At 40.6% G+C, this 21,920-nt stretch overlaps 1 protein-coding gene across 2 annotated transcripts in view; it reads right to left on the bottom strand.

Annotated features, from left to right (window-relative positions):
• Nucleotides 1-21,920, bottom strand: part of IKBKB (inhibitor of nuclear factor kappa B kinase subunit beta) — a 1,482,168-nt gene that overhangs the window by 137,952 nt on the left and 1,322,296 nt on the right. For both annotated transcript variants that reach the window (XM_044082985.1, XM_044082984.1), the window contains one exon: nt 7,247-7,394. In XM_044082985.1, coding sequence (XP_043938920.1) covers nt 7,247-7,394 — 148 coding nt within the window. The remainder of the gene's footprint in view (nt 1-7,246; nt 7,395-21,920) is intronic.

The following is a 21,920-nucleotide window of genomic DNA, read 5'->3' as shown; positions in this document are numbered from 1 at the left end:
TTGCTCTGGAGGGGAGACAAGCAGAGCATTAACAATTTTATGAATTACTTAAATCAATCTAGTACATTTTTAAAATTTACTTTCACGAGTAATTACGATGGTATTGCTTATTTGGACTTGTTTATTTCTAAAACTAAAACATGTTACAAATCTAATATTTATAGAAAAAAAACTTTTTCAAATAGTTATTTAGAGTATAACAGCTGCCATCCGCGCAATATGTTAAAGAGTATATACAAAGGCCAATGTATCCGAGCAGCGCGTATGACATCTGAACACTCTGATGTAATAAGTGAAATTCAATATATACAAGGTATGTTTACAAATAGAGGTTATCCAGTAGGTTTGTTAGATAATATTTCTCAATATGTTATTAAGGAATGGGGTAAAAGATTTCCCCCATTATTAGGAAAAGAATTTAAGAGCAATACACGCAACAATGATAACAACATGTACGCTAGAGCTTGTGTCCTGGAATATTCGCCATATGTGGACATCATTAAAAATGTTATAAAAACTAATTGGAATATACTATTAGTAGATGATGAAGTACGTGACATTATAGGTACCACACCTACATTTGTATATAGAACTGGAACAAATATAAAAAAGAAAATAGAATGATCAACATTAAAACCAAGTGGTACTAAAATTTACGGTAGTACTAAAAAATGTGGCTCTTGCAATCAGTGTTCTGTTATTTTAGAAACAGACAAGCTCATTTTAGACAATAGTCATAGGACAACAGTAAGATGTATAAGGGGCAACTGTAATACGAAATACATTATATATCTAGCCAAATGCTGTATTTGTTCAGGATTTTACATTGGGAAAACTAAGCGTTGTTTTAAAAAACGCATTTACGACCATTTGTACTCTATTAAGAATAAAGACATGAATAACGCTTTAAGTAGACATATTTTTGAAAATGGACCTGATCACAAGTTCAAATTTGCTATTATAGACCAAGTAAGGATAGATCCTAAGGGAGGGAATTTTAAGATTTTATTAAGTAGAAAGGAAATTCTTTGGCAGATTTATACAGATGCAATAAGAAAACCAGGTCTCAATGATTTTATTACGATGAAACCTATTTTAGAATCTTAGAGTCTAACTTTTATGTATATTGTTAGGCTATTGCATTCTTTAGTATGTATTAGACATTATACACAAATGTATTATTTACTCTGACATGTTGTTTATATTGTTTTTTTCATATTTAGTCTTTATAGTTTTTATATTTTTACATGTAGTTTTTATATTATTTCCATGCCAATCAGTATTCATTTTTATTAACATTATCATTTTTATTAACATTATTATTGAATAATTTATAGTCTATAGAATGTTTAATAATAGTTCTGCTTGACATATTCATTGATATATGCTGACGCTTTAACAAAGGTTTTATTGGTAACTATGTAGTTTTAAGATGAAGCTCTTACAAGAAGGCGAAATTGGTGCCTAAAAGTTAATTTAAACTGCTATCATCTGTTTGTACTACATTCTGATGAAATCCACGCATAGTGGATGAAAGCGCTCAATGGTTTTTGGATTATGTATCATTTTTTTTATGGTTGAATAAAGGTATCAATTCACTACCAGGTATCATTTATCGTGCATCCAAAAGAACTCCAGCAACTGTTTATTTTACATTCTGGTGTTGCCTGGCTGGCGTATTGTCTATTCACGTTGGATTATATTTTGTTCCTTGGATTTGTCTTGCCACCTATGGTCGTTTTTCAGCATTTTTTGCAATTATGGAGAGATGCTTTTCAGTGTGCTCTTGAAAAGGAAGATGGAACACTTGCATGACATTTAAATGGGTTTCCTCTTTTCTTCTAATTGCTATAAAATGTTTTGAGATGGAGAGCCAAACAGGAAAGCCATACATAGAGATACATTTAATAAACGGGCTCAAAGATCTTAAGGGAAAAAAATTAAAGATTCTTCACAATACATGCTTCCTTATAACAGAAGCATTAGCCTGAAAACAGGGATTTAGTGCAGTGCTTCCACATCTGAAAACATGTGACCTTTTTTTTTTTGGGGGGGGGGTATACATGCTACTTCTCCAGTTAGCCCAGTGTATTTTAAGACATGTGACTGGTTAGTCTGTAGCCTTGCCACGCAGCCAAGTGTAGACCTTTTTAATAAATCTATTATTCACCCTGATATACTTGTCTGATGGTGATATTAATGAAGGGATATTGCCTGGACCTATATGAGACTCATGTTCTATTCTAATTGGGTCAATAGTCAGGTTTTTGCCTAATTAAAATCACATCAGGAAATGAGTCCAGGTATATGCATTGTCAGTGGTACAACAGGATACCAGAAGGCTGTGGGCTTTATTCTTAACTCATGTGACTAAGTTGCTGATAACGTAGTGTAGCATTAGGGGGGGGGGGGGTGCTGCACTCCTGACTGGGCCATCCTTTTGATGAGAAGTTAAAATGAAGTCCCCATCTGCTTTGAGATGGTGCTAATAGCGGTGGATGTAACAGATCCCATGATACCTATTGAAAAGAGTCAGGGAAGTTCCTTGATGCATGGACAAATTTCCTCTAGTAGCATAAATACCAACTTGAGTCTCCCCTTGAAAGAGGGCACTAAATTAGCGGGACTAACCCTGTTAACAAAGGATAAATAAATGCACAGACAAAGGTTTAAGATGATTCAGTTTTAGGAGTTTCACATATTGTTGTTCAGGAGATGAAACATTTTAACTAACAACTTAAAATGCTATTCATTAAGTTAATATCATTATTAACAGACCTATCATTAGGAAAAACATCTGAAAACAAGGAACCTTTATTACAGTCATCAGCACCATAAACTACAAAGGAGGATATCTGGTCAGAATAGGATAACTTGCGATCTTTTTATTCTCACACAGATTCTGAAGACACAGTTGTAGTTTCCTCCTGTGACTTTCTCTGCTGCAGAAGGTTTCTTTTCAGTTCAGAAAATTAATCTAGGCATTTGATAAAACATTCCTGTGTTGTCTGTTTTTCAATTAAAATTAAAAACAAAAAACATATGAATCCCTTTCATGGGCTGACTCTTGATACCTCAGATGTGTCTGGATCTCTAATATCTGAAATTAGTGCCTCCTCCTTAAATCAAGAATTTATACCCATTAATTCTCCAGACATATTCACCATAATCATAATAAAAGAAGTTTCAAAATGCGTAGTTACAGATCCATGGTTAGATGCACACATCTTCTGATACTGGCACTGCTGTGTGAGGAGGGAGCATTCTTTCTTGAATTCTAAGTGCTTCTACACCTTAAATATTCAAGATTGTCTTTTTTTTTCAACAGGCATGTTGTGCAAAAGCTAGTTCCTCTTCTTTGCAGTCCTTAAAAACAGGGAGAGAAAATAAAAGAATTCTAGTCCCCTGAGGGAATTATGGATGAACCTTAACTTCGGTATCAGGCAAGGGACTGGTGTGACTCAGACAAAAAGACCCAGGAATGTCACTGGTCTTCCCTTGCTGATTCACCAGGTTCCACAGTTTTAACTTCTCTTCATTTTATGCTTGTTGGGAGACTCTCTATAAAGTTCTCCTTAGACTTACACTTTTCTAACAATTTACAAACATCACCTGTCTGAGAAACTGATGAAGTAGTAGAGGAGATATCGAATAATGCTGTATACATGATGCAAGAAGCATGTCTTTTATCTAATGTTGTTTAACACGGTAATACAGGGGGTGTTATGCTCACCCCCTGAAGCTAAAAAAAAAGCACAAAAGGCTATCTTTTAGGGAGGGGTACAGCAGGCGGAACAGCACTTGCTAGTGACATTCATAGAGGACGCTACTTATTCCTTGTTCTTACCTTACAAGAATTAAAAAAAAAATACATTTTGCACCACAAAACACTGAAAACTTACCAAAGTTTCTCAAAAAACAAGGTTTAATGTGACATAACACTGTACAATGTGATATTTAAGTGAAGATGCGTTTTGATTAGGTGGCAAAAAAGAACTAAGGAAAGACTACAGATTTCTCTTTTATTAGCTAGGCTACACTTTAATGGCCACAGATTAAGACAGCAATATTGCCCACGTGGGGATATCTAACAGCTGAAGAATGTGGCCGAGGCCCAACATCCACCTGTGACAGATGAGTATTCCGTCTCACATATAAAGAATGTGGCCAAGGCACAACAAAATGAACCAGAGGCCGGCAAGCAAGAAACCAAGATCCAAACCAAAAGCAACATTAAATACGTAAATAACCATACATACGTCACTGACAATTAACTAAAACTAATTAAATAGTTATACTCTTTAAAAACTTCCTCCCAACATTATATAAAAAAAGCAGTAGTGTCACAATCTTTATTAACAAACAGTTTTCGATACTTTAAGAAACATTTAATATTAATGGCATCGTTTAAACCAGGAAATTTATCTGAGTTTAAACGAATTTGCCATATAGTCTCACGCTGCTCCAGATAGTTCTTAAAGTCCCCACCTCTTCTATCTGAATAGCCGACTTCTAACACAGAAAACAAGAATTTTTTTAAAAAAAGAACAAGTGACAGAATGTTTGAAAAGGGCATTAGTGTCGTCCTTCCTCCGTATACTGTAAAGGTGCTCCCTAATCCTAGTCTTAAGGCACCTGGTGGTCATGCCAACATAAAAGGCAGGACAAGTGGAGCACAAACTTATGTAAACAACCCCCTTGGTGTTACAGTCTACAAACCCAGGAACCCTCATGGTCTTATCAGTGGTATCAATCTTGATGTAGGGACCCTCAGAAATAAACCTACACATGTTACACTGGTGACTACGATGCATCCCTATTCTGTCAGTTTTTAATAACATGTTATAACTGTCATGAAATTCCAAAGCTTTCTTGAAATTGGAATTATTCCTAAAAACAAAAGAAGGCTGGTTTCCTAAGATTTTTTGAATGTCAGAATTACCTTTGATAATCCTCCAGTTGTTAATCACAACTTGTTTAATACGAGGACCGTCAGAACTCGTATCCAAAGAACAAATTAAGTTCCTATCAATATTGTTCACTGAGGAACTACTATTAACTGACGTACCCAAAGGCACAATACAGTCAAGTAAAGCCTTGAAGGAAGTGGTGCGTTTACTTAAAATTTCTTCACTAGTGTGTATCAAATCAAACCTGTCATACCCCCTCTCAACAAACATGGAAATAATAAAATCAAACTCACTAATGAGATCACTGTCTTTAGAAGTCATGCGACTAGCTCTAATAAATTGTCCCTGAGGGATGTTTTTAATGACGTGTCTAGGATGGTTGCTAAGATTGTGTAAGTAACCATTAGTAAAAGTTTCTTTACGAAAAATACGACTATGGAACCTAACATCAGTCTCGTCCCAAAATAACAAAACGTCAAGGAAATTAACATTCAGACCAACACTACCTTTGGTGAATTTTAGGTAATTAGAAAGCAAATTGATTTCTGAAAGAAATGTGTCAACAGTGTCAGAATCACCCTCAATGATAAAAAATAAATCATCAACAAAACGACAGAAAAAGGCAATATTGTATTTTTTAGTTAAAAATGGTATAAACTCAAACTCCCACCAAGCCATGACCAGATTGGCATAGGCGGGTGCTGCAGGAGACCCCATCGCCACCCCTCTCTTTTGCTTGTAATAAATCTTCCCAAACAGAAAAAAATTATTATCCAAAATGATGTCCAAAAAATGACAAATAGTGGAAATGGCGTTTAGTCAACCCTGTGTTTTTCTTGAGTAAAAAACTGCATACAGCTTGTGGCCAAGGCCCAACATCCACCTGTGACAAATGATTATTCCGTCTCACATATAAAGAATGTGGCCAAGGCCCAACATTCACCTCTGACAGATGATTATTCTGTCTCATATATAAAGAATGTGGCCAAGGCCCAACATCCACCTTTGACAGATGATTATTCTGTTTCACATATAAAGAATGTGGCCAAGGCCCAACATCCACCTTTGAGAGATGATTATTCTGTCTCGCATATAAAGAATGTGGCCAAGGCCCAACATCCACATTTGACAGATGATTATTCTGTCTCACATATAAAGAATGTGGCCAAGGCCCAACATCCACCTGTGAGAGATGATTATTCTGCCTCACATATAAAGAATGTGGCCAAGGCCCAACATCCACCTTTGACAGATGATTATTCCGTCTCACATATAAAGAATGTGGCCAAGGCCCAACATCCACCTTTGACAGATGATTATTCTGTCTCGCATATAAAGAATGTGGCCAAGGCCCAACATCCACCTGTGACAGATGATTATTCCGTCTCGCATATGAACCCTTCAGAGATTCTTATGCTGTATATTTCTGATTACACCAACACAGCCACAGTCACTCCATATGGAGAGGGAATGTTTCTATTTGTTACCCATTAGTTTCCTGTTAGGAATAAACCTTTTCCAGTTAAACCTCTGAAAGAAAAGCTCCATAAACAACCCTGTTAATTTTACTCAAATTTTAAAAGGCAAATTAATCAATTCATATAAGAAGCACTCCTTGGTTTGTATAAATCCAGCGTAAACAATGTGAACATTCAGATTCAAAACCTATTAAGCCTGACATTATCAAATATCGTTACTTTCCTGTAACAATCACATTACAAACACTCAAGACATAGAAGACTGAAAAAAGGGCATTAAAACATGGGGGTAACTGCAAAAAAAAAAAAGGCAGAAGGTCACAATGGGAGGTAGAGAATGATATGTCGAGAGTAAAAAAAATACAAATTTAAAAAAGAACAGAAAGGAAAGGTAAAGTAAAAAGCAGATTACGGTATAAGAATGAATATGAAGGGAAAAATGTTTGGAAAATAGTGGGTAGAGGTAACAGAATTGGGAAAGAAAAACAACAGATACTTTGAAAAAAGAAGGTAATTTTAAGTCAGAATAAGATAACTATAGAAAAGGAATGAAGACTAAAAAACAGGTCCTCATATGATGAGACAATATTTATGAATGAAGGAAATATTGGGAGGAGTATATATAAAAAAAAATAGTGATGCCACAGTCATAAGTTGTGCGACTTCAAAGATGAGTGACTAACTTCTCTAGGAACCAAGATCACCATGTAAAAAGCCAGTTCAATGAGTGTGTGTGTGTGTGTGTGTGTGTGTGTGTGTGTGTGTGTGTGTGTGTGTGTGTGTGTGTGTGTGTGTGTGTGTGTGTGTGTGTGTGTGTGTGTGTCTTGCTTGGCCAGTGCTGGTGCTCCTCATACTTACACAGGCTATCCGCAGCAGGTTCCAGAGTTCTTTCTGTCTCTTCTCCTGAAGTTTAATTACCACAGACTCGTCTTCATTCATCAGGCTTACCACCTCCTCAAGCTTTGGTAGAAGCTCAATCACTTTCTCCTTACATGCCACAATGTTGCTACAAGAAGATAGGATCACATGTTATTACATCTCAAAAGCCAAAAATTAAGGGTAACTGTTTTATTAAAACCTCACACACCAAATGAGAAAGAATTACCCTTAGTCAAAGGAATGGATAATGTACAGCTACAAAAGTAGCAAGGAGCAATACAATAATCCAAATACATTGTAACTTTCAGCTTTTAGGCCTGACAAATCCCTTTTATGGGCAAATAAGACACAGCCTGCTGAAGGCTATGTATTATCATTAGAAGAAATATTGTGTAATTGCAATTGAGTTCAGTTTAAAAGTTTTAGGACTGGGAGAGTGAAATAATGAAATTCAAAATAATAAAGAGGAAGCTATAAACAGTTTTTTGCGGGGAGGATTGTTTAGGCTGGACAATTTCTCAGGCAGCATGGCTCACTTAGCCCTCCTTCAATGCTGTGGAGTTATTTGAGCTCACCCAGGTGATTAACCCCTTCTGATTGGGGTCACCAGTTCTTCTCTCCTATTGGTGACAACAGGTATTACAGGAAGAGAGCAAGTCATGTGAGCCACCAGTGCTGCACACAGAAGATTGTTTAACTGGTTTAAGTCACTACTGTCTTCTAATCACACCCATAAAGTCCAAGGGCTAGTGTGTAATGGGCCTTGAGGTGTATGTCCACACCTCCTCCTGTGAAGCAACTGTTTCTAAGCCAAGAGATTGGCTTAGCAATCATTTCTAAGTGAACCTCTTGTAGACATCTCCTTGTTATCTGCAGTCTTCACCAATGATTTTACCAGAAAGAGTTTGCCCAGATACACCACACTCCACCTAAGAGAGGCAAGCAGTCGAAAGCCTCATTATTTCTCTCCTACCCGACACCATCTCCAAATGTGCTAGAGCTGGTAATCAAATTCAAACTGCTTAAGCTGTAGTCACGGCTTTATCTGTCTACACTAAGGGAGCAGAAACAAGAAAATACCTTAAAAAGAAGTACCTCTGATTGACACTGCTTGGACTCTAAAGCTACTACATGAAATATGCTGTCTCACATCTACCAGTCCACTATTGCAGCCCTTGCCCTATAAACCATTTCATAAGGCTTGCTTTACTTGTCTCAGCACTTCACTCAAATATTTCTTCAGAGGAACCAGTCTCTCTGCTTTACTGCTTCAGGCAGCTCCCTTTTATATAATGTTAATTATCAATTAAAATTTTGCTTCCTATCTGGCAACCACAAGTTTTGAACTAAGTGTGGTTGAGGAGAAGATGTCTGAATGAGAAAATCAAAGCTAGAGCATCTGTCTGGCACAGAAAGAGTAGTGCAAGCAGAACAACTGAAGAAGCTTGCAGGAATTGTGATGATGTGCCTGAAATGGTTAGTGGGATGCACACTGCAGGATAGGAAAGCAATGAGAACATCATAGCAGAAGCCAGATTAATGCCAGTACCCAGTGGCTGCCTAGGGCCTGTTTTGGTTGGGAGGGAGGGAGGGCTGAGTTGGCTTGGGAGCTGACAGAAAAATTTAAAAAATTCTTCCTTAATTAAAATAAGTCTGAATACATCCATTAACACTGCAGGGCATTAGGACCTCACAGGAGACTTATTGTAAAAATATGGGAGGGCTTTAGGACCTCACTTGAGACTTTCTACAAGAACAGTAAGCCCCAGAAACCTCTATGTTAGGACATATTCCTAACATAAACTGTGGGAGAGTTGAACAGATGTCAGAGTAGCCAAGGATTAATGGAAGCTGAAATGAAAGTGAAACAGCAGAGCAGCATGAAAGAGAAATGGGACAGCAGCCAGGGATTTTCCATGCGACTGGACTTAAGCTGAAACAGTGAGTGCAAATTTGAACAAAAGGGATTTAGGAGTGTGTGCGTGTATGCGCGTGAGTGTGCACAAGAGCGCATAATGCCCTAGTTAGGGCTGGCAGGTTGGTTTATTAACTTGGTCAAGCTCAAACTTGTACCTGGGTTACAGGAGACAAGAGCCTGAATCCTCTACACCAACTACCAGGCTACTTGAGGAATTGAGTTTCAGTGCATTTTTGAGGAATTGTGAGTTTCAGTGAAGAAACGTTTGCTATTTCTCATATTATGCCTGTTTTCAATGTGAAATTGTTTTGTTTAGCAAATACTAGCACAGCAGAAAGCATACTTGCCTTTGGTGCAGAAGGCTTTGGGTTTTACTCCCACACCATGCAGATGGATTTCTGGTACTGCAATACACTTTAAGGAGGGATGGTGGCGCTTGGACAAGATGCCTAGTAACAATGAACCTCTTAGTGATTTGCCAGCCATTCCAAATTTGCAATATTACCAGCTTACCATTTTTTTTAATGAAACATAGGCAATTTATTCTTCAAGGGCAGCAGGCACTGCACTTGCAGATGAAACATTAAAATGTAAAGTTGTTTGTCAGCAGCAACATCTTCATTAGTTACAGATCTCTTTAATGTGGAATTGTTCAAATGAGTTTTACTTCCGCAAAGATTGTGAATACTGACTGATATTGGTGGATGGTAATGACTAGAAGTTTGAGTGGCCATTTATGGTTGAAATGTTCTAAAATGGGCAGTATTGTCAATACTGGTTCATATGTTTTGTTTCATTGCTTACTGGAAAAATGTTCAAAACTATAAACTTAAAACACACTAACAAGTGCATGTGTTCTGTGGTTCAACTTTCTAATTGTATTAAATTATATTCCTTGCATAATACAGCATGTATTATACAAGGAATATAATTTATTACAATCAGGAAGGTGAATCAAAGAACAGACGCATGTATGTGTAGTCCTACAAATGTGTGCAAGGGGCGTATGGTTTGAAAAACACCCAAAGGTAAATTTAATCCGCCACTGACCAGATGCATTTTCTTTGAATGTGGGTTTCAATGTAGTTTCAATAAATATGAATTTCAAGGGCACAGAAGTTTACTGTTCATGCTAAGTCTGTTTTTATTATGACTGCAATGTATTATTTAGCAAATGGCTATCAGTATTTCTGCTACAAAATTTCAAATAAACGCTTTAAATTTAAATCCAAATATCTGTAATCATTGTAGAAGGTACAGAAAACAGTATGCATACTGTCTAGTTTGAACAGTGTTTATGGTAAATGGGGAGAAACAGCCAAGTAATGGGACACATGAATGGCTGCGGGGGGGGGGGGGGCTGATCCATTACCCTGCCCTGAACATTCATAATATCAAAAATTTTACAGCCAGAAGTGATCAAACTCATTTGATCACTTCTGCTGGTGTTTGTGAGAGGTTGTAGTATAGTGTGGATCATGCAATTTGCCCTTTCCCCAGTGTTGTGCATTCTCAGAGTTGGTATATACAAGTAGCAGGAAGTGTGCAGGTACAACGAGGCTTGCCCCCCCCGAAAAAAATATATTTTGTTTGTGATTGAGTTTTCATCCTTATGGACGGATATTTTTGCCATCTGATATATTTGTATTTCAATACTTTGAAGTACATCCATATCTATATATATATATACACACACACACACACACACACACATATATATATATATATATATATATATATATATATATATATATATACACACACATAGAGAGAGAGAGAGCACAGTGGTGCAGCAGGTAACATTGTTGCCTCATAGCAACAGGTAATCCAGTTTAATTCCAGGATGGGGTACCTTCTTCGTGAAGTTTGCATGTCCTCCCTGTGTTTGTCTGGGTTTTCTTCGTGTGCTCCAGCTTCCTTTCACATTCCAAAGACATGCAACAAGTGGACCTGACACTCTAAATTGGCCACATATATGTGTGTGTGTGTGTGTGTGTGTGTGTGTGTGTGTGTGTGTGTGTGTGTGTGTGTGTGTGTGTGTGTGTGTTCATGAGTGTGGCATGGAAAACTGCAGTGGGACTAGCTAAACAACAGTGTGAATCTTGGCTGTATACGATTGTCACAGTTGAACTAACACCCTGACCCCACATGTAAAAATGGGCAAAAGGGGTTGTGGATGCATGGATAGATAACAAACATACAAAACACACACATATACACAAACAGTTGTAAAAAATGTTACGGAAATGTGATCAATCACATGGCTAGGTTCCTGTGCACTAGGTATGTTCTATGAAAAGTACAACAGTAACACTGCTAAAAAAAGAATTTATCCAAAACAAAAAGAGCAACCAGTGAAAAGGCAAAAATGTAACAAAAAAGAAGAAAATTGGTTTGTGGTAGCCAAAATGTGGTTTATTGTGCCTCTTGTGAGGTTTGCAAATGTTTCTATGTTGGCAAAATCCACCGGTCCTTAAGAGACAGGATCAGACAGCATCTCTATAGTATAAACAGAAGTGATAAGAGGAATGCATGTCAAAACATGTAAATCCTGCAGGATACAATCACTGGTTTAAATTCATGGTTCTAGAAATTTATGTGCCAGGACCTGGGGGGGGGGGGGTGATATAAAGACACAAACAGAATGTGTTGAAATCAAATGGATGCAAATACTCCGAGCTACTAATGGGAAGGGGTTAAATGATGTTATTCCAATTAAGCCAGTATTGAGGTCACGCGACCTAAGACACTGAATTATAAATTCTGCTTGCTATATGTGTTTTAGTTGGATCGGATGAAGTACCTAGAAGGTATGAAAGCGCTCATCCTTGTTTTTTAAAGTTTTAGTCTATGTTTATTATCTGTGTTTTATTAAACAGACTTTGTTTTACGTCTATCTGCCTACCAGTTTTCTTCTTTTTTTGATACATTGCTAAAAAAGAAGTTATGTCTTACCATGACGTTCCATTTGTGTTGTTGATCATCTTTCATTCATCACTGATGGGTTCGGTTCTGAGCCCTCAGAACAGAGATGGCCTAATACCAAGCTCGCTCCAGCCAAAAACTCTCGAGCTAAGCTTCTACCCACAATGCTCTTCTCCCTGTTACCTCAGATCAAGTTTGCCCATGTTATAAAAGTAAAGTAGAGGCCATTTCTGCGCAAATGCCCTAAGACACCACTTGGACCCAAAGTATCCCCAAGGAGCCTTTGATGGGGGAAGGAGGGTGGGAAATAATGAATGAAAGATCAACAACACAGATGGAACATTATGGTAAGACATAACGTCTTTATCTGATGTTGTTAATCTTCTTTCCATTCATCACTGATGGGACAGAATCCCCATCTACCTTGAGATCCTTGGGTGGCCCTTAAGGAAGAATGTTCCTGAATACCACTGAGCTGAAGGCAGCTCTCCCTCTGGAGACCACATCCAATTTGTAGTGATTGATAAAAGTGTGGGGTTTAGCCCAAGTGGCTGCTGTGCAAATGTCATCCACAGAAGACCTGGAGTGATAGGCTACAGATGTTGCCATAGATCTAGTGGAATGGGCTTTAACATTCTGTGGCATAGGTTCTTTTGCAAATGAATAAGTGAAACGTATGCAATCCCTTAGCCATTTTGATAAAGTGACCTTGGAGACAGAATTTCCCATTCTAGGCCCAGAAAAGGAAATGAAAAGTTGGTCAGTCTTGCATATTGTTTTGGTCCTTTCTAAATAAAATCTCAATTGCCTGTGTATATCCAAGGAATATTGTCAGCATTTTCCTTTATTAGACAAATTTGGGAAGAATACTGGTAAGTCAATAGACTGATGGAAAAGTCAGAAACAACTTTGGGGAGCAAAGATGGGTTTGTCTGGAGTGATACTTTGTCCTTGTGGAAGATTAGATAGGGTCTTTTGGTGCACAATGCCTGTAACTCCAAGGTTCGTCTGGCTGACATGATGGCTACCAAGAAGAGAGATTTCCATGACGAGAATTTGAGGTCACATTTCGCTGCAGGTTCAAAGGGGGGGTTGAGTCAAAGACTGGAGAACTCTATAGGCTGTCTGATTGGAGGTCTAATGTGAGAAACTCCTTTGAGAAAAGTTTTACATAAACGCAGTGATATGAGAGGAGTACCATCTAGTCCATTATGGTTATTTGAAATCGCTGCCAGGTACACTCGTATGGTAGAGGCCGCAGCTCCATCTTCAAAAAACTTACAGATATTGTAAAACCACAGTGACTGGAGCCAAGGGGTTGGGGTGGCCCCTAAATTAAGGGGGTAGGTTACAAACACACAAGTGCAGGGTTTTTGAGTCTCAAGGGGGGTGGCTAGGGCTTACAATGGCTCGCAAGGGCAGCTAACCTAGTACTGATCTATGACTATGACTATGACTAAGTACAGATCTAGCATCTTTTCCTTTGACCAAATAGAGAACCTTTTCTATTTGTCTCGATATAGTCTTCTCGTGGATGGTTTATGAGAGGCCACAATATTGTCACGAACAAGTGAGGTGAGACCATCCTGCCTGGCAACTAACGGAAGTGGAGAAACCAAGCTGTCACCTTGAGACTGGACAGATTTGGGTGACTCAACCCTTGGGGGTGAGAAATCAAGTCTGGAAGAGGGTCCAGAATCCACAGTGAATATAACAGATGAGGCCAAAGGAAGGGGAACCAAACTTGAGGCCAAAAGGGGGCTATGAGGATCACTTTGCATTTCAACCAAATAGCTTTCTTTATGAATTGTAGAATCAGGGTAATGGGGGGATAGGCATAAAGAAGTCCCATGGACCAATCGTGAATCAGAGCATCCCTCGGGGACACCCCCAATAACAGGCAAAATAGCTGCTGCATTTGTTTGATGGTGAGGTAAAGAGGTTGCAGCAAGGCTGGCCCCGATGGCTGAAAATTTCTACCACTACTTCAGGATTGGGAGACCACTCCTGGGAGCAAGAGAATACATCTGCTCAACTTGTCTGCAATGACATTAGAGCGCCCCGGGACATGCGTTGCTATCAGAAAGCAGTTGAAAGCTATAGCCCACTGCCAAATTCTCATGGCTTCTTGGCACAGGGGGTAGGACTTGGTTCCTCCTTGCTTGAAATACCAGACTACTGATATATTGTCTGACTTGAATTGCAATCATTCCAGAAGGAAGAACTGGTTGGAATGCTTGCAACGCTAACAGCACCGCCCCCAATTTTAGAACGTTGATATGCAGGTCGGCCTCCAATGTGGACCATGCTCCTTGGACCATCTTTCCCATAGAAATGGCCCTCCCATCCTATCAGGGAAGGATCCATGGTCACAATGGTCTTGGGCTGAGGGGGCTGGAAAGGGTGGCTCCAAAGTTCTGTGTCTGGCCTCATCCACCAAAGAAGGTCCTGCTTGCAAGACTTGGTTATCTGAATCTGAAAACATAGAGGGTGGTGGTCATGGTCTGGGAACCACTGATAGAGAAGAAGCCATTGGAGAATTTGCATGTGCAGTTTCACAAGAGGCACTATTGGTATGGAAGCTGCCATGGATCCTAGGACCTGAAGAACCTCTCTTGCAGAGACTTTGTTTTGACAGAGTATCAACCCAGAGCTGAAGTCTCAATCTCTGGAGTCTGTGAGCTGGGAGTGACACCAGGCATGATCGGGTGTCGAATGAATTTTATCTGCTGGACCGAAGTAAGGTAGGATTTCTGCCAGTGCATGGCTATCCCCAAAATTTCTGTCAGAGAAAGGGTGTACTGTAGGGCTGTTACAAGAAGATGCTTGGTGGGGGTGGTAAGGAGCTAATCAAAATATGGAAACAACCGGAATCCTTGCAGTCTCAAGTGAGCTGTAACCACTGCCATGCACTTTGTGAACACTATAGGGGCTGCAGATAGGCCAAACGGCAGGGCATGAAACTGGTAATGATTGGCTTCTAGTCAGAAGCAGAGTAGACTCCTGGAGGGTTTGTCCATTTTGATGTGGTAATACGCGTCCCGGAGATCTATCAAGCACATCCAATTGCCCTCCCTTAGAAAGGCAGAATGGACTCAACCGTGGCCATCCAGAATTTGGTTTGGGCAACAGACTTGTTCAAACTGCTGAGATCCAAAATGAGTCTCCAGTCCTTTGTCTTTTTTGGCACCAAAAAGAATCTTGTGTAAAATCAGGATCCACATTGGTCTGGTGGGACTAGTTGGATGACTCTTTTTTGATACAGCTTTTCTATTTCTGAAGCTGCTACTTCCCTCTGACTAGGTGGAACATCGGGGAGTTTCGTTGGAAGTTTTGGATAACTGAATAGGGGAATGGTGTAACCTCTAGTAATGATATTCTGCACCCAAAGATCATAGGTTCATAGGTAGGTACTAGGCTATTGGTCCTAGGGCCTATATAAGCCTAGCCAAATGGTACCCTGGCTTTTGCAACGCAAGAGAATTATTTTCCTGTGCCCCTGTCAAGCAGAGCCACAGAAGTGATCCCCAGGGTGAATTTCCCATCCCCCATCCAATCATCAAGATTTTTCTTGAAGAGTGCTAATGAGGAGCTTTGTTTGATATAGATAGGTAGTTTGTTCCAGAGTATGGGAAGTCTCTGAGATAGGAATCTATCCCTCCAGCATGTTCTGTTTATTGTGGTGACAAGGTTTAGGTCCCTAGAGCATTTGGCTCGGAGGGATTTGGATTTCTTTACGTGGAGCATGTCCAACTGCTCTGGGTTTGACATAGCTTTGTATGTTAGGCAGAGACTGCCTCTGAGTAGGCGATATGCAACAGAGTAAAGCTGGAGTTTTTTGAGACGGTCTGCGTAGGGCATTTGTTTGAGGCCGGTAATCCTCTTTGTGAGGTATTTCTGTGGCCTTTCCAGTTATTGTAGATGTCTTGTGAGGTACATACCAAAAGGGGCATTGTACTCTATAATGGGTCTAATGAGTGATGAGTACAGGGGAACAATGACTTCTTTTTTCCTGGATGAGAAACCTTTTGTGATGAGGTGTGCCACATAGAAGGATTTCCTGACTACTGTGGCGATGTGATTATCAAAGGAGAGATCGGTGGTAATATAGTGCCAGGCAGCTTGGTGCAGAGAGAAACAACTCCCGACTGCTTCCAGAGGCAAGCAATCGGGCCACTCTTCAGGAGCACTGGTAAGGCTGCCCAGAGAAGTAGTCTCGGGGGGCCTTGGTTACGTGGACCCCCCCACCTTGATGGGGGCATCTTCCAGAACTGTTAACACCTCTGCCCCTAGGGGGTATCATCACCATGTGTGGCACGGAAAGGACCCAGAGATTTTTTATGCCACATTTTCCCACTCCTCTGGTTCCTGGAAAAGGAACATTGAGGGTTGGAAAAACAGAGGCCCAAGGAAGACAGGGTCTTACAGTCCTGCTCACACCTGGCCAGAGTGTCCTTTACCTTGGAGCCAAACAGGGAAGATGCTTCAATGGGAGCATTCAGAAAGGAAGACTTGAAGGGATCCGCAAGGTCACAAATGCGCATCCAGGCATGGCATCTCATAACTATGCCTGAACCCGCGGCTGTAGCCACCCCTTTAGTTGCGTGTGAAAGCAACCTTGTGGAAAAGTTGGATATCGATTCCAGGGTTGTGAGATGTGAGGCAACTTTGTCCATTATCCCGTCAGATATCTGTCCTGTGAGTGTTCCAGAGAGTTCGGGGATCAAGTCTCTTTGGAACCTCGTAAAATGTGCCAAGTAGTTCAGGGACCATATGCAAAGGTCACTGATGCAAAGACTTGCTTCCCCAGTCTGACCATGGCCCAGGACTCTCTTGGGCGGGTGGACAGTAGGACTCTCTTCAGCCAGATCAACCGGTAAATCTCTGGACCAATGTGGGTTTTCCTCGGGTGGGGAAAGTAGCTTGTCAGGTCTCCGAGGGATCGCCTCAACAGAGTCAGGATTCTTCCAGGCACGCTGCACCATGAGCTGAACTAGCTCGTCTGCAGGTGGGGTCACCCAAGAGGTAGAAGGCTGGGCACGGAAAGCCTGCAGGAACACAGACTCTTCAGACGAAGGATAAGTGGGCTTCCAGTCACCGCTCTGTTTCAGCATTTCAAGGATGTCCCCGAAGGAGACATCATCAGGGGGTGACCGTGGGGACCCCTCACAGTCATCGAAATCAATGCCCTCAGTTTAGACACTCTTCCGGTGAGTCTACGTGCTTCCTCTTGCACAACCTCTTCTGTGAGGGATTCTGAGGAGGACTTGGAAGAGTGGGTACCTTATACAGGGGGTTCCTGCGGCTTCCCTACCCAGTGTTCTGGGGAGGTGGCCTTTGGCAGCTGTAGCTCAGGGGGAGAAATTTGGGGCTCCGACAGTGGAATGCTTCCAGAAGCAAGTGCCCTCTCCATCGCACGGAAAGCAGGTTCACCCGAAGAGGGATGGGAGCCCGGAACCGAGAAGGACAACCTTGGAACCGGGGTCACACCCCACTCTGTCTAACCCGCTCCTGAGGATGGAGTCTCAAGCAGGACTGGTCCCGACAAAGCTCCCGGCACTGAGGACGAAACCGAAGAAACACTCGAAACCATGCTATGAACCGAAGAGCCTGCAGTCCAATCACAGGGTTGATGAAGGACTCAGCAAGAACAGAGGACAAAAGGGATGGTCCCGGAGGCTCAGTGATGTCCACTATGGACACCGAAATGGGGGGGGGGTCCAAAAACAACATTGGAGCAGGAGGCTTTGGAACCAAAATAGTCAAAGGAGAAGAATAGGCTGGAATTTGTGGAGAAGTTAACCCAAGTCCTGCAGGAGGATAAGTCCTAAGAAGGCATGGGTATCCCACTGGTTGACAACAACTGATCCACAAGATGCACCACATCAAGTTCTATAAGGCTCCTGGTGGATCTAGTGAATACTCCCGACAAAGACTCAGGTTGATTTAGGAACGGGCTATGCACTTTGCTTAGAAATGGATCTATGGACGGAGAGTATCAGGTCCGTGGTGTAGAATCTACTGGCACAGATGTCTCAAGTTTGGAGACAGGAAGCAGTAGGGTGAAATCCAGTCTAGTCGGAGCCGTTAAAGAGCTTTGTGCCGAAGGGGCACTTGGAGCCAATATGGGAGGTTCAATCATCATTGCAGAGATCGGCATCAAATGCGTACACTGTGCTGAAGCAGCACCCGGTGCCAAAGTCAAAGAAGGCGAGGTCTGTAGTCGGTGCCAGAGACAGTATCGCAGCAGAAGCTGGGACAGATATAGTAACAGTCATAGTACTTGGTGCAGATGAGGCAGATCTATGCTCTGAAGAAAGTTTCTGCACTTTAGATTTCACAGGCTTACCTTGGTCACCAGTGGACGAAGAGGGAACCGAATGGGGCCTTTTCTTATCCTTCCCAAGAGGGGCTGAGACCTCCATCACAGAAAGGGCCTCTGAAAAGGGCATCATAATTAGGCCCTTCAAGATTAACTTATTTTTGCGCTCTTTCAGAGTGGGCTGGCTGAAACTTTGGCAAATTACACAGGGAGGTTCCACCAAAAGATGGGACACCCCGAAGCAATAAACACAATCATCATGAGAGTCACTATTTGGAAGTTTACCATTACACGAAGTACACTGCTTGAAACCCGATGTACCCTTATCAGACATCTTGAAAAGATAAGTACAACAATCAAATCCTCAGAGAAATCGTAACTTCTACTTTCTCTATACCTAAAGCTATCAAAATACACAGTAGCTAGTCAAAGAATCAAAAACACACAACTAGACAGAAAAAGGGAGGGAAAGAAGGAATATCAGCAATGGTATTCAAGGACTACCACAAGGGTAAAGAGAGAAGGATGTACCACCAATGGTACTTAAACGATTACTAACTGGGTAGAAGTAGAAGAAAAAAACAAAAGTGTAGATCTAACTGTAAATATAAAGATTAGTGAATATGAGTCGTAAAGGATAAGAAAACAGACAAATTTTTCCACAAGATATAAAAAAAGTTTCCACTTAGTTGAGAGCTTGGCTGAAACGTGGCTTTATGGCTACGTGGAAACGAGATCTGAAGTAACAGAAGGGCATTGTGGGTAGAAGCTTAGCTCGAGAGTTTTTGGCTGGTGCAACCTTGGTATTAGGCCGACTCTGTTCTGAGGGTCGGAACCGACCCACCAGTGATAAACTTAAAAAAGATCAACATCATCAGATTTATGCTTATGCTTCATAGGTAAATAAGAAACCCTCCTTCACTGAGACTACTTGTCAGGATCTTTAAAAATAAACATCAACCATGATTCCCTCTTGCAAACAGCAAGGCAACCGTCCCTTTCCATCTCACAGAAATGTTGCCAACTGGCACTGTCTAGTCACTTTCTTGCAACTCTCTGTCTGTCTGCCAACTGAAAGTCAAAGAAACTATAGAAAATGTTACAGTAAAATCTAAATATACTTACTTCATACATTCAGATTATTCTTAAATGAGATGCTGACCTCAGTTTATTTTGAAATGTAAATGTATGACATATGCTAGGAACCTAAATGCAGAAAGTCATCTATGTATGCCTTACAATGACAGGTAGAGTAGAAATTCATCACAAAATTATGGAACCATGCATTAATACGAACTGTAGCACTGATAATGTAATCATGAACCACTGTTAAATGCAACACCAACACTATGTATCCGTGCACTTGTATGACCTGTAGCACTAACACTAAGCATTTGCGCAACAGTACTAAATGTAGTATGAAAGCTACATGACCATGCAATAGTACAAACTGTAGCACTAATGCTATGTAACCACCAACACTGTATAACTATACACCAGTACTGACTGCAGTACTAACACTGTGTAACCACAGACAAGTGCTAGCTGTAACAATAACACTTGTAACAATAACACTATATAACCATGTACCAGTAGTAGCTAGCCCTACAAAGCCCAGAATTAACTGGCACCAACACTGTCAATCTATGCACTAGTACAAGCTGTGGTACCAACAGATGTATCAGCATTAATTATAGCACCAACCCTTTGCGAACATATAGCAGTACTAGTTGTAGCACCAACACAAATTAAGCAACTACTCACCAGTACTACCTGTAGCATCAGCAGTATAACCATATACTAGTAGTTGTTATAGCACCAACACATGGTAACCAAACACCAGTATTAGCTGCAGCACCAACTCTATACAACTACACACTAGCAGCAGCTCCTGCACCTGTACTGTAACTGTGTACCAGTGCTAGCTGTAACACCAGCACTGGGCAACCACATTCCAATACTAGCTGTAGCACCAACATTATGCACCCATGTACAGGTACTAAGTGTTACACCAACTCTATGTAACTACATACTAGTAGTAGTTATAGCACTAGCATTAGGTAACCATACACCAGTATTAACTGTAGTACCAACATTATGCAACCACGTACCGGTACTAAGCCTACTACCAACTCTATGTAACTACACACAGCCGGCCTTAGGCATAGGCCAACTAGGCGGCCGCCTAGGGCGCCAGTCTAGCAGGGGCACTTTTCTAGCATTTAATTGATGTAGTTAGACCAGGATGGGGGCACCAGGTAATGTGGTGGGGGGTGCCGTGGAGCCCTTTTGCCTAGGGCACCAGTTGACCTAAGGCCGCTAACACACTAGTAGTAGTTATAGCACTAACATTATGTAACCATGCACCAGTATTAGCCATAGCACCAACACTGTAACCATGTACCAGTACTAACTGTAGCAACAACTGTCTGTAACTGCACATCAGTGCTACTACTAACACCAACACTGCAATCATGTATCAGTAATAACTGTAACACCGACAATGTAACCATGTACTAGTACTAACTGTAACTCCAGCACTAGGTAACTCACGGTTACCAACACTATGTAACTATGCATCAGTATTAAGTGCAACACCAACATTAGGCAACCAAGCACCAGTGTTAGCTGAAGCACCAACTTAACACCAACACTGTAACCATGTAGTGGTGTAACACCAACACTGTAACCATGTACCATTATTATTTGTTACACTAACACTGTAAACATGTACAGTACAACCTGCAACACCAGCACTGTAATCATGTACTAGTATTAGCTGCAGCACTAATGCAATTCAACAAATGTTAAGTGTAGCACTGTGAAAAAAATATATCCTTTGCATCATCTGAGAAAGAGGTATTTCTGCATCCATGCCAAGCTGCATGGCCATATTGCCACTACTATTCTGGAAGTCAAATTTGACATTCCAGATTTGCAGTGAAATAGTATAACAACTCTGTATGCTTGGCACCTGGTGAATGTTCTGGATGTTCCAGGTAATTATCACGGTGTCAAAGCCAATATCTTAAATCAGTTTATTAGGTGAGGCACTACAGGAGACAATGATGAGAGTGGGTGTGACATAATTATTGTGGGAGTTAGGCAGCAGGGAAAAAAAACATTTCACATAGCATACCCCTCTGTATACAACCATCATTGTTCTGTTCTAAACATATATATATATATATATATATATATATATATACACACACACACATGTATGTATGTATGTATGTGTGTGTGTGTGTGTGTGTGTGTGTATATATATATATATATATATATATATATATATATATATATATATATATAAGACATCTACAACAACTGGAAAGGCCACAGAAATACATCACAAAGAGGATTACCAGCCTCAAACAGATGCCCTATGCAGACCTTCTCAAAAAACTCCAACTTTACTCTGTCTAATATCGCCTACTCAGAGGCGATCTCTGCCTAACATACAAAGCTATGTCAAACTCAGAGCTGTT

This window comes from Protopterus annectens, chromosome 9.part0, assembly GCF_019279795.1.
Source record: "Protopterus annectens isolate FY-2018-M chromosome 9.part0, PAN1.0, whole genome shotgun sequence".
Classification (NCBI taxonomy): domain Eukaryota; kingdom Metazoa; phylum Chordata; order Ceratodontiformes; family Protopteridae; genus Protopterus; species Protopterus annectens.
Note: the sequence above shows the minus strand (reverse complement) of the source record. Positions and strands in the feature narration are given on the sequence as shown.